We start from the raw sequence: 13,576 nt of genomic DNA on the forward strand, positions 1-13,576 counted from the left end.
AATAAAATCCAAATTAAGATCATTTTCTCATCAATGTTACAGCACCTAAGAACAACCTTCAAGTACCCTGACCTTCCACATAAATTAGTGAAATGTATAACAACACTCATTAGGAAATTTTCAGTTTGGATACATTACCATCTACTCTTCAAATTGTTAGATGATGCACTTTGATGGATATAGTCTTTCTGCATAGAACTGCATAGAACTGCAGGCATTATCATCTACTCTTCAGATTGTTAGATGATGCACTTTGATGGATATAGTCTTTCTGCATAGAACTGCAGAGGAATAATGTAGCCATTCAATTTAATTTCCACTTTGTAAAAACACCAGGAGTCTATGATAATTCAACAGGGAAAATTATGGATCATATGTTATATTTACTCTTTGTATCTTAGCACCAAGTGGCACTCAGTAAGTATTTGTTCATAACAGAATTAAATTTTGCCCCTGATACTTTTAAAAATCTTAGCATAAAAAAGAAAAACTGTTCTTCTCTACATATTTGAGACAAGCCCTTGGCATTCTCAGGTTTTACATTCCCTGTTTTGCCGGTTTGAGAGCAGACCTAAACTTCCATGATATGTAGAGTAAATTATAATCTTGCTAAGGACCAAATCTGAACCATTTATTCAGTGAAGTTGAAGCAGATACAGAAGCAAGTTACTTAACTAATGAGAGACCAAAGTCTACCACCCAGAAGCTCAAAGAAGCCTATTTTTAAAGTTTTGAAACTTTGTTCCTTCGCAAAAAGTACCTCCCCTAAAAAGCCAGTCGTTTTTGAGGATCATGAAAGTGGAAAGGTCTAAGAGGCCAAAGAAAGGAATGACTCTTGGCCCGAGAACAGAACTTACTAATATATAGGATGGAATATTGAATGGGTCAGTGGCTTAGTTCCTATGGCATCAGTCCCCCATAGGCTCTATTGGTAAACCAAAACCAATTCATGTAACTGTTTACAAGAGTCCCAATCAGTATATAACTACATTTCTGAGGGAAATTACAGTGAAATTCACAAAATCTATACATCTGCACAGGTCTCAGTTGATATTCTCTGAACATGTCTGGGATCTAGTGTAGTTTAATAAGATATTCAGTGGTGCATAACTGATTAGGCAGTATATTTTCTTTTAAATTCAAAGCTGCACAGAATTCTGTAGCTGGGAGGGACCAGGGGTCACTCTCCGACGGAGGCAGGGACTTGTCCTCAACCACACCCTGAAGCGCAGCAGGGCCAGACAGAGAACAAGAAGAACCCAGGCCTGCTTCACTACACCAGTGGACAGGCAGGTGGGGAAAGAAGAGGTGCCACGTAAGGATGCTACAGGATTTACAGAGATGACCTCAGTGACAACCCCGCCCAGCAGGCCACAGTACAGATAAGAAAGCTGAGCCCCTGCCAGATCTCAGGGAAAATGAGCACTGAAGCCTACAAATCAATCAAAGGGTCTGCCCAACTCCAAGCCCACAATCTTTCCCTTACATCAGGACACCTGGCAATATATTCATATTCTCTCATAAATCCTCATAATCACAGAAATAAACTAATAAACAACAAGGCATGTCAGCTCCCTTAGGAATTAGTCTGCTTCTTCAGAAAGATACTTACTCAGCAGTAGCAATGTTTTACATTTCTATTTCCAAGGTCAGTTATAATTCATTGGGTAAAGTAAACTTATTATTAAAAATACAAACAGGAAGCAGATACATTAAAGGATAGTAAAATGCGTTTATAGCTTGTACATATAAATACATGGTCACTGAATCTTAAAATTTGCTTCTTAAAATTTCAGAAATTATATGCCAAATTCTAGACAAATTCTAGAATTACCAAGCATTTCAAAATTAGACTATGAAGTATGGTGAGTGGTTTCATTTCTCAGACGCTCATCACAAAAAGAAACAGGAGATACTAAGAATTCTGGAACATCCTCCACTAATCACCAATGCCTTGCTTTCTGCAAGGTTTATTTCAGGACCCAGAAGCAGTAGCTGAATTTACTCCTCAGCCAGCATACATTATTTAAACAGTTACCAAAAATACTCCAGCAATCTAAGTATCTTCCTAAATCTGAGCAGACTGTTTTAACTTTTTTTCCCCAAGAGCCTGGATAATGTAGAAAGCTGAGAAAAAGAAAAAGAACCACTCTACATAAATTTCAAAGAGATCATATTTCCCTTCTTTTAGTTATCATTTTCTGTAGTAGATCTCTATTTTGCTCTGGCACCGAGCCAGCAATTGATTGGTAGCAACGGAAGAGTCACTAGCTCACCTCAACTATATCACAACAATCTACAATTATTTGTTTTGCCAAAATCTACTCCCCTACCCAAGAAGACTGCTGACCCACATGGTTGCTATTTGCACTTTGTTTAAATGAGCCAGTTCTAAGTCAACCACCATGCCAAAAATACCAAGCCCAGGTACAGGGAGAGCAGGCTTTGGCAGGATGTCTCTGGCCTGAACTGCACACAGGAGCAGCAGTGATCCCCACACCCCGGCTATCATCTGGGTCTGGCACACGGCTGATTAAGAAAATGGGTGCTCAATAAATATTTGCCAATTGATAGTCTGGAGTAGATATTTACCTAACATACACCTCACAGCATACACAAATGCTAAATGCTTACACCTTAAGAAGTAATTGTTGCTTCCCAGCACAAGCTCTTAAACCACAGTTCACTTTCTCTGTGCCCTCTATGGAACCTGGTGTTAAAGTACATAACTGGTCATATAAAGATGTGACTGGGGCTTCCCTGGTGGCGCAGCGGCTGAGAATCTGCCTGCTAATGCAGGGGACACGGGTTCGAGCCCTGGGCTGGGAAGATCCCACATGCCGCGGAGCAACTGGGCCCGTGAGCCACAACTACTGAGCCTGCGCGTCTGGAGCCTGTGCTCCGCAACAAGAGAGGCCGCAATAGTGAGAGGCCCGCGCACCGTGATGAAGAGTGGCCCCCACTTGCCGCAACTAGAGAAAGCCCTCGCACAGAAACGAAGACCCAACATAGCAATCAATCAATCAATCAATAAATCTTAAAAAAAAAAAAAAAGATGTGACTGCATATCAGCATCAATAGTAACTAAAATACGATCCCAATATTTTACACACAAAAAGCCTGTTCACGAGAAAGACTAACCAGATTCCAAGAAGTATCCCTTTGCAGCTGCCTCGAAAATTTAATTAAGAGACCAATCATCTTAATTTAGGAATTTTTCCACCTGCAAAGAATTTTTGCAGTTTTGCAGAGGACTACAAATTAAAAACATGAGGGGGGAAGCATAAATTTGGGGCACAGAACACTATGAAAAAGGACACAGCATCACGTGGATTGGTTGTTTGCTCTGGGTTGGGGGGGTGAGATGCCCCAAAACTTAAAATACACTTTTTAAAAAAATTATCATTACAATGGATTTCCACTAATAGTAGAAAGATAAAACCAATAATTTTTTAAAGAGGCTAACAATGCAAAAGATGAGAGAAATAAGGGGAAAATGATCATGCTAACAGTTCATTTCCATATCCTATTATCTAACAAAGTCCCAGTCTTCTCTCAACAAAGTATCTCAAACCTTTAAACAGAAAGCCTTCAAAAAGCTGCTTTTCAGCTGTTAATGACATAACTGACAATGAAACAACTAACCTACACAATGCACATTTCCAAATTGACAAAACCTGGGAAGACAACCCTAAAGTTAGAATTGGAAGTAATGAAGTAAAAACAAACAAACCAAAGACACCATTAGTGTTCCTCTGAGGAAGGATTTACTCATAAACTATGAAGTGGCAAGATTAATGGTTATAAAAATAAGCTTATTTTACTTACATGTTAATAACTAACGATTTTAAATTCTTACACAAAGAAAGGGAAGAAAAACATTTTTTTTTTAATTTCAATTTGGGAGGATGAAAATGTCCTGGAAATGGATGGGGTGCACAGCAATGTGAATGTACTTAACGCCACTGAACTTTACACCTAAACTGGTAAATTTTATTTTATGTATATTTTGCCACAATCAAAAAAATACACATATATATAACTTTTTTAGCATCCCATACAGAAGAAAAAAAAAAACATGGCCTAGAATTTTCTCCTGGATTTCATCAAATATGGCTTCCCTTCCAGAGTCACCTAATAAGGAATGACTTCTCGTCTGATTCTCAAGTTTCATCTTTCATCAAGGCCCAAGGAGACACTGAGAAGTGCATCCTACAGAATGTAGTTAAAGAGGCCAAATCTAGTTCAATTCAAAAGGACTGCCCTGCTGTGACAGATGTACTCCAGATTCTGCTGCCATCTACCAAAAATAAGAGTCTATGGGTAAATCAGATATACTTAAGATTTTAAGGCTTTAGTCTCTTTCCTAGCAATAAATATCATTCAAGAAACAAATCAATTTCATCATTAGTTCACCTGTCAAACTCAGTAGCCTTCTAATATCCTTGGCACTGACCCATTCAGAAGTGGTTTTAAAAAAAACCGGCTACTGGATCCTTCTTATTCAATTAAGTACATCTAAGGAAACAGTTTTCTTAGAATTACTCCAAGTTAAAGACTTTGGAAATAGAACATATTTGTTGAAAATTTACTGTGGAAACACATATTTTACTTTGATAAATTCACTCAGTCATTCAATTAACGTGAATTGTTAAAACTATTGTATGCATATATCAACAATTCCATTCACTCCAATGGCGTAAGGCAAAATAAGTGGACAATAAATGATACTTATGTAATTATACCTAAGTCATTTTCTTTTCATCAGATTTCTAAGAGAAAAAGTCACTAACATATACCAAGATTTTAGATCAAAATTAATTCACTCAACCACTCAATTAAACCAAGAAGGGCCACTTAAGTCTTACATAAACAGCCTCCAAACTGGAAAAAGCAATACTGTGTAATAGTTTTACATCTACATAAATATACCCTTGGTGGATGAGCAGTTTTGCCTGGTAGTTTCCCCCAACACCACAGGGAACTAGGACTTGGGGTTCCTCAGCCTCAAGCATGCGTACACAGCAACTGCGCAGCTCTCCTTTACACAGCCACAGAGAATCTGCGCCGATATCCCGATAAAGAAAGGACACCTCTGAAAAGGCATATGATCAAAATCTACCCAATTCCAACAAGGCCTAGGATGTGGATGTGGTCCTTAAGTATATAAAGAAGGTTGTAAAATGTCATAAATTTTTGTAACATCCATTTTGAAAACCTAAATATTGCAAAAATATTCATGGAACTTGAGGTTTATTAATACTCGTTTTGAGCCTCCATAAATCTGTTGTTTTAAGTAACACACAAGAGTTCTTTCAAACACAAATATAAGACTCAAATTTATACATCTACACACAGCCCAAAATGAAAGTGACACAAGTGAAATTCTAGTTCCTTTTCCCCAAATATGGATCAAAGCACACAGATCTATTAACCGAGCGGTATCAGTCTCCTGTAGAGTAGGAAGAAAAACCTCTCCATTTAGGACACTAGGCAAAAAGCTAATATATTTTCCTATGCCAATACATCCCAAATTTACATTTCCAAGTCAGTTTTCAACATAAGTAGCAAAATTTCATAGAACCCCCAAAAACTTTAAACGAAACTACTTTCTTCCTAGGAGAGGATGGGGTTAAATAAATGAAATGATCATCTTTTTGGTTTGCCTGTCACACTGGTATTTATCCTAGGGAAATTAGTAAGTTCCTATTACATCAGAAGTCATTGTTTTAGATACACCCTGCTCCAAATTATAAAGTAATAAATTCCATTAATAAGAAATAGAATCGAAAATTCAACCACATTCTGTTACACCTGTTTTCTTTAAAATGTGTCTATGTCTAATAAAACTACCAAGTGAGTTTTATATTAAGAGACTTCCTCTACATTGTCTTACATTTTTTTAAATCGGTTCTCAAGCCAGAATTAATACTATTTTTATACCAGAGTGAAGATGTTACTCTCTCAGCTCTAATGAAAAAAAAAACGATATTTAGAGGCTTGTTCATTACTACAAGTGTCTAAGTGTGATTTGGAATATTTCCATATCCACAACACAATTCTAATACTTCTGATACAACATGGCATGGGGAAAAAATGGAACAAGTATAAAAAGCTTTGCCAAAAATTCATTCCTAAATATAGATAAAAAACAAAACCAAAGAAAAACGAGGGAATAGGGTTTCTCATCATAGATGCAAGGTAAGAATATGTTGCTCCCTGGAATAAACGTATCGATTTTGTGTTAATATAAACGTAAATTTAAGTGATAGCTGTCTTACAGAGTAGTTGCCATTAAAAAACAACAACAACAAATTGCCAAAAGTAAGTACACAGAAATCAAGATCACCAATGAAAACAATTTTAAGCTATGCATAATTTCATTCCAAATAATCCAGAAAATCAGACAACTATAGACATTTTTGTTATATTTTCTTTGTTTTTAAAATGGTAAGCCTTTTCTATGAAACAGTTGTCAATTCCACCTCTTCTGACGATGGAGCAGCTGGCCAGCCCTACCTTGGCAAATATATCAATTTAGGCCACAAATATTTGTTTACAAGATTTAACATATCACATAGGGTAAGACTGCACTGAGAGGGGGGGGGAGTGGGGAGTGCTATAATGTATCTTATACAAATTTTAAGGTAATCAGGAACCAGCCTGTAACTTCCTGCTTTGTAAGTCAGCTAATCACTTTTCTTTTAATGGTAAATAAATTTTTTAAATTACATTGTATTACATTATATAAAACTAAAGTTAAAATAGCATTAATGAAATTTAGCACAAATGTGGACATCATAAAATCTTAGTTACGTGAGCAGACCTCAGTATTTCTTTTGAGATTGCTTTATCTGAATACTTTATCTCACAGAAACCCACTAACAAACTGTATCGTAAAATGCCTTATTTCGCTTTTTAAAAAGACCCTCCCGTTACAATATATGCACATGTTTTGTTCTCAATTACAAAAACATTTGCCACCCAATGTAAACCATTCCTAAAATCAAAAATGAAACTAAATGTGTTAAAAAGCCACAAGAAAACTTAATAGTATTTTATGACCTATAGTTATGTAGTAATTTAATATTCTGGACAAACGACTGTTCCTTAGGATAATTGTCACAACAAATACTAAATAATACCAGCCTTCCAAAAAGAAAAAATATAAAAAAGAGACACATTCCACATGTTAAACGGTAAGGTACCTAAAAGAAATCTGTGAATCTAGGTCACATGCCCATCATTTTTCTTCCCCCTCAAAAATAAAAAAGCTATTCCCGAGGGTCATACTGAGGACATAATGGATTCACTCTCATTCCAAGAAAACAACATACTTAAAATGATTGGTTCCATTACGAAAAAATACCGTAAAGCAACACCGACCTACATCTGCCTCTATCATCCTGGTTTCTAGTTTACAGAGATGTGAATTCTAAACTGTCCCTTTAAAAGGAAGTTGACAAAGCAAATCTTTTTAAAATTGCATGGGTTTATTTACACAAGGTTTTTCTATGTTTTTACCTGTACAAATCAAAAAATAAAAACTGAAATCCCAAGTTTTCTATGAAGAATAGGAAAACATATTATTATTAAAAGTAAAATTCCACTAAACTAACTAAAGATTAGAAAGGAGTGGACACCAATGTCCTCAGCCTGGGATTCACATGATTATCTGTTAAATTCAGTACTGCATTCACTCTGACAAGTCTCTCATCTAAGGTATGGTTATTACTAAAATACACCTTCCTAAAATAAATGAGCTGAGTAAAAATATATATTACAACCGCCATTATTCCTTTCTATCATATTTTAATGCTATGAAAGTTTAAAAAATTGTAATGTCTATGAAAGAAAAATTATTTGGAAGAAACATACCCAGCACAACTTGCATGTAATATAGTTTCCCTAAAACACTGTGTGAGCAGTTCAAATAAGGTTCACATTACCTAACCTAGGGGGAAAAATAATCAAGGGGGGGAAAAAAAGATTCCTGGGGCATTTGCTTCCAAAGCAGAAGCAAATATAAAATGATTTTTAAAATTTTGCAAGAACATCCATTTCTTCCCTTTTAACTAACTGCTGTCTGCAAAAATTATTATATAGTTTCCTCACTTCATGTTTTCTTAAACATAATGTCAATTCTAACTAAAACTCCTCATCTACAAACAGCTTAAAACAATCAGAATTGTTAAAACACAACTTACTAGAAATATAGATTTACTCTTGTTATAAAGCTAATTAAATACTACTAAAAGATGTTGGATATCAGAATCTTGACATTTTTAATGCTATAAATTTTAATTTTACATTAAACCACATGTGATGACATAATTCAAATTTTTTCCATGGTTTAATCCATAAAGGATACTTTTAATAAAAGCTTTACAAATCCAAAAATTAGTAAAATTCTTGGTTTAATTATTTTTCAATTGCCATATCCTCACCTTACAATTAAAGTGAATGGCCATGCTGAGACTGTCAAAGAGCTGAATTTTGTAAATGCCCAATCCTGGACACCAGCATAATGTTTGTATGTATTTAATCCTCTTATTAATAACTATGATGTATTAATAGTTTAAGCTTTAAATAATATCCAACCTTACATCTGCTTGTAATAGAGCTCAGTTATTATTTGTGGCAAGAATTTTTGTGACTGTACCGCTCAGCACTTCTATTTACATCAGCAGTGCTAAATGCCCAATGGTGAGAGGGGAGCCAATCAGATGGCAGATTAGATGTCACTCAGAGGCAGCTGTCTGGAGACTATTACAGCCAGTTTTACCTCCACAAGTCAAATTCCATACCTTGCAAAGGAGATCACGTCTTTAGGCCTCAAGCCTACGAGCACGAAACAGCAACGAGTGCAGGAGGACCTTCCTAAACAACGCTGCAGGACTGGGTGACAGGAAAGTTAAAAATCCAAATAAATCCGATCCAAAAAGATCAATTTGCACTGGTCTGCTACATATGCTACTTCCGTGGGTTTCGCTGAATAAAATGTACTTGCCTAATCCACGTCAAAATAAGTTCAATTCAATTCAAACCGGAATGTGTTCTTTAACACAGCCTGTCTGGTGAAGGTGACTCCTTTCAAGCAGCTGCAAGCCAAATAATGGATTTCCCGGCTATTCTTAGGAAGGGATCGATATATTTTTGGATTTTTTGAGCTCCACAATCGTTGTAAATGTGGGTACTACTGCTGCTACTAAACGCTCTAACTCAAAGCCCCGCACCGAATATCCCGAATGGCTAGGCACAACTACGAAACACGCACCAGGCTGCCACAAAAGCTAACCTATTTTTTCCTGCCTTCACCTTGTGGAGCTAAGAGGCAACCAGTGTGGCCGGAGGGAGGACAAAGTTTCCTCATTCTTTTCCCAGTATCTCGCTCATTGTTGTGCGCTAACCGAGACGAGGGGGTCAATATTCCTCCCCAGACCCTACTGGCCGGAGCGCCTATTTTGTTGAAGAGCTGCCCGAACAGTCCCCAGCGCCCACACGGCTTCCCGCGGCGCGGGGCCCCGACTCCTGCAACGCGCGGCTCGGCGCCCGGGGCGGGGTGGCGAGGCGGGTGCCCGGCAACCGGCAATCGCGGCGCGCGTCCCGGGCCTCGGGAGAGACCCCCTCCCCAGGGCCCCGGCCCCCGCGCCGCGCCGTCCGACTCTGTGCGACCGCCCGGCCTCGGAGGGAGGCAGCCGCGAGTTAAAATGGCTTTGGGCGCCTCGCCCCCACCTCCCCGGCAGAAGACGCAGAAAAAAGTACGCGGAAAGAAAGAAACTAGGGTTCGCGGCGCGCGGCGAGGCCGCCGCGGGCGGAAGCAGGCCCCGGCCGGCGCGGGGGTTACCTGGGATCTGCCCATGGTCCGGGCCGGGGGTGCCGGGGCTCACATCGCCGGGTGGCTCCTTTGTTGCGCGGCCGCCCAGGCCGGGCTGGCAGCGGCGTACTGGGCGCCCATGTCCTTGCCCAAGCCCATGCCCGCGGCCGCCTGCTGGCCGCCCGCCGCCGCCCCCGCCGCCGCCGCCTGGGACTGGGGCTGCGACGGCGGCGGCGGCGGCGGCGCGCTGGGGCTGCTGTAGTCCGGGTAGCTGCCGCCGTAGCTCCTCATCATGGGGCTGGGCGAGGTGAGCAGCTGGTTGAGGGTCGGGGTGGCCCCCGACGGGTGCTGGTTCTGCCCGGCGAAGCGCTGGAAGCCCCCCGCCAGCCGCGCCCTGCGGCCGCCTTGCTGAGGCTCGCGGCCCCGCCGCCCCCGGGCCCCATCATCAGTGTCCGCCGCCCTGCTGCCGGGTGGAGCTCAGCACCCCGTACCCCGAGACGAGCCCCCATAGCCGCCGCCGCCCCGCCTCCTGCTGCTGCTGCCGCGCCGCCGCCGCGGCCGCCGCCGCCACAGCTCCCGCTCTGCTCCTCCTCCTCCTCCTCCTCCTCCGCTGCCATCCTCCTCCTCCTCCTCCTCCACCGCCGCCGCCGCCGCCGCCCGCGCTTGGGCCGGCTGTAGCCCGGATAATGGTTGTCTTGCTGTTGGGGTACCCTTCGTGGGAGTTCTGCAGGGGGTCCATGCTGTTGGGGGCTCCGGCGGCAGCGGAGGCGGAGTGCATCATCCCCATCCCGGGGCTTTGTTGTCCGCCATGTTGATCAAAGCAAGGCCCAGCGCGGACGCCGGGGCCGCCGCTAGCTAGGGCAGCGCTGCCATAGTAATTATTAAACTCCGAGACGGCCGCCGGGCCGCCGCCGCCACCGCCGCCGCGCCGCCGCCGCGACGCCCCGCCGCCCCCGGGCACGGCGACCGGCTGCTGCTGCGCGCCCAGGGCGGCCCATGCCCCGGCTGCTCGTAGGCGGCCGCCCGCCGCCCCCCATCTTGGGCGGCGCGTCGTCCTCGTCGCCCGCTTGCTCAGCAGAGGCTGGCCCTGGGGGGTCGGCCTGGCTGCCCCCGGCACTGTCCTTGGCCCCTCCATGTTGCGGGCTGCTCCATGTCGGGACCGGCTGAACCGTGCCACTGCCCGCGCCGCTGAGGCTGTTGTTGGGAATTGGATTCTGCCGCTGCTGCTGCTGCTGCTGCTGCTGCTGGAACTGGCTTAGCTGCTGTTGTAGTGCGTGGTGGTGGGCGGGTGGAGGTGGTGGGCATGGTGGTGCAGGTGGTGGGCATGGTGGTGGTGGTGGTGCTGCTGGTGGGGCGGTGCGGCGGGGGCTTCGCCAACGGTTTTCAGTTTGTGGTTGGGGAGCAGCCCCGTCTCCATGGCCGAGCCCGGGCCCGCCGAGGAGGAAGAGGAGGACGCCGCCGCGGAGGAGGAGGAGGAGGACAGCGCGGCGGCGCTTCCACCCTCCTTGAGAGCCGTCTCGGAGCCGCCGCTCTTGGCGCTGTTAGCGCTGGCGGCGGCGGCGGCGGCCGTGGCCGCCGCGCTCGCGTTATGGGCCATGTTCAGTTCGTGACGGGGGGTGCGGGGGGTGGTGGTGCAACGTTATTCAGGCCGCTGCCGTCGCCGCCGCCCCCCAGCATGGGTCCCGGTGCCGCCGCCGCGCCGCCGGCGCCCCCGCCTCCAGGTCCCGGGCCCCTGTCGCCGGCCGCTGCCCGGGAGGCGCCAGCCGCTCGCCGCTGCCAGCCCGCGCCCCTCGCCGCCGTCCGCCTCCGCCGCTGCTGCCCCGCGCGGCCATGATCGCCGCGGCGTGGCGAGGCCGGGCGTGGGGCGGGGGGGGAGACAATAAAAACCCACTTTTTAGTCACAGCCCCTCCTGTGCGCATCCACACGCCCCGACGGGAATCGAGGCGAGCCCCCTCCCCCTCCACAGGCCCCCGCCGGAGCCGAACCGGGAGTCCGCCTACGGTCTGGGCCTGTTCTCTCGCTGTGTGATTTCATGGTGAAAGTTTTAGTTCAGGTTTAAATGAAACTTTTCTCTTTTCCTCTCTAACCCGGATATGGGTAAATACACGACTGACTGAGCCTATCGGGCCCAGCATGGCATGAGGAGGGAGCCGAGCGAGCCTGAGCAACTATTATCCACTTCTCTCTGATTACTCGCGCGCACTCGCAAAACGCGGACTGGAGTCGGCCCGGGCCGCGGCCGCCGCCGCCGCCGCCGCTCGCCCGCCGGGCCCTGCGCCCGCCCGGGCGCACCCTCGCGGGCAACCGGCGGCCCCAGGCCGGGGGCTCGGGCGGCGCCGCAGGCGCCCGAGCGCGGCGTCGGCGTGGGGCAACTGAGCCTGCACTTTCCCCTCGTGCCTCCGTCTCCTTGCCAACCGGGCGTTCGCGTGTTTGTTTTCACGTCTAAAAGGCCCGATACAAAGGTGGAAAACGAGTCTGACGAGCAGACAAAAGAGGCAGAAGGACTGAGGAACAAAGTTGTCCGCTGGCCTCAAAGGTTACGAGGAGCCGGCGGAGAAAGAAAATATTTGGGCAATCTGTGCAAAAGTACTGCCTCTCCCAAGAGTTATGTAATTTTTCAGAATGCTAGCCTCTCTCACTTGATTTCGGGCCATCAGCGTATTTCCCACAACTTCTTCAAACTGCAAAATTAGAAAAGCGTTTAAGTGAAGGTTAGCACATTCCAGGAGCGCTGTGCCCTGTACACAGCAGGTACTCAATATATGCTTATTATTGACTGCACCTGCCCAAAGATAACGTTGATATAACTTCTTTTTAAGGCGTCTTATATGTGTACGTAGGCTTATCAATGAAAACACGAAGTAGTCCCAAAGGAGCATTTTTCCTGCAATGCACTTGTCTGTCTGCTCTCTGAAGGGAACGTTCTCAAATATGTAGAGTGATACCTTATGCTCCCAACAACTTGCACGTGGAAATTTAACTATTGGCGCCATAATAGCTAAGGTTTATCTCTTCATACATCTGTATGACGCTTTTCATCCTATTTCAGAGGTTATGTGCACAATTAACCCTCTTGATATGGGTTCATTTCTAAGTGATGTGAAACAAAACTAAAAGAAATACATGTTATATTTAATAAACATAAGATCAATAATGATAATAAATCCGTCAAATCTAATCCTAGAGCAAAAACGTTCACGCTTTGTTTTTTTTTTTTTAAATACTATCCATTGTTCTATCACTTTTTGATGCTTTAAATGTTTTTATTATTGTGAATTTGTCACCTGGTAACATGTTGAATATCTTCAAAAGCAGGACTTCTTAACCTGAACAATAGCTCAGTTGTACTAGTGTACTAGTGTGGACTCAGTTTTCATGGAGAGAAAGCACTTGAAACCAGAGCTTTCAAGAAGTCCTGCTAGCTGAAATGATATATATGATTTTGGTAGAATGTAGCTTTCTAAAATCATCTCATTCTTCAGCTTTCCATAAAGGCTGTTTTAGTTTATTTCAACTGCAGTGGTTATTTTTGTTTGCTTGACCGAGTGTAAATATGTTACATGACTAAATAGAAAATGATAGATGTGAAAAACTGGTGACTGATTGGGGGAAGGGGAATCAGGTGCACACCCAAGGGTCATTATAGAGTGTAGAAACCACAAATTTGCATTCAACAAATTGCAAACAACTGGAAAACAGGAGTTATATCATCATGTGTAAGAGAGAATAACAGAACCGTAAGGTAAATTCATGCCAAA

At 44.1% G+C, this 13,576-nt stretch overlaps 1 protein-coding gene across 1 annotated transcript in view; it reads right to left on the minus strand.

The window, feature by feature from the left end:
* ARID1B (AT-rich interaction domain 1B) overlaps positions 1-11,497 on the minus strand; it is a 407,354-nt gene extending 395,857 nt beyond the window's left edge. The window contains 11 exon segments of the mRNA XM_036872227.1: positions 9,848-10,203; positions 10,206-10,266; positions 10,269-10,314; positions 10,316-10,364; positions 10,367-10,399; positions 10,402-10,432; positions 10,434-10,484; positions 10,486-10,511; positions 10,514-10,848; positions 10,850-11,105; positions 11,108-11,497. Coding sequence (XP_036728122.1) covers positions 9,848-10,203; positions 10,206-10,266; positions 10,269-10,314; positions 10,316-10,364; positions 10,367-10,399; positions 10,402-10,432; positions 10,434-10,484; positions 10,486-10,511; positions 10,514-10,848; positions 10,850-11,105; positions 11,108-11,414 — 1,551 coding nt within the window. The 5' untranslated portion in view covers positions 11,415-11,497.
* Between the last annotated feature and the right edge of the window lie 2,079 nt (positions 11,498-13,576).

Source organism: Balaenoptera musculus, chromosome 12, assembly GCF_009873245.2.
Source record: "Balaenoptera musculus isolate JJ_BM4_2016_0621 chromosome 12, mBalMus1.pri.v3, whole genome shotgun sequence".
NCBI classification, from domain to species: Eukaryota; Metazoa; Chordata; class Mammalia; order Artiodactyla; family Balaenopteridae; genus Balaenoptera; species Balaenoptera musculus.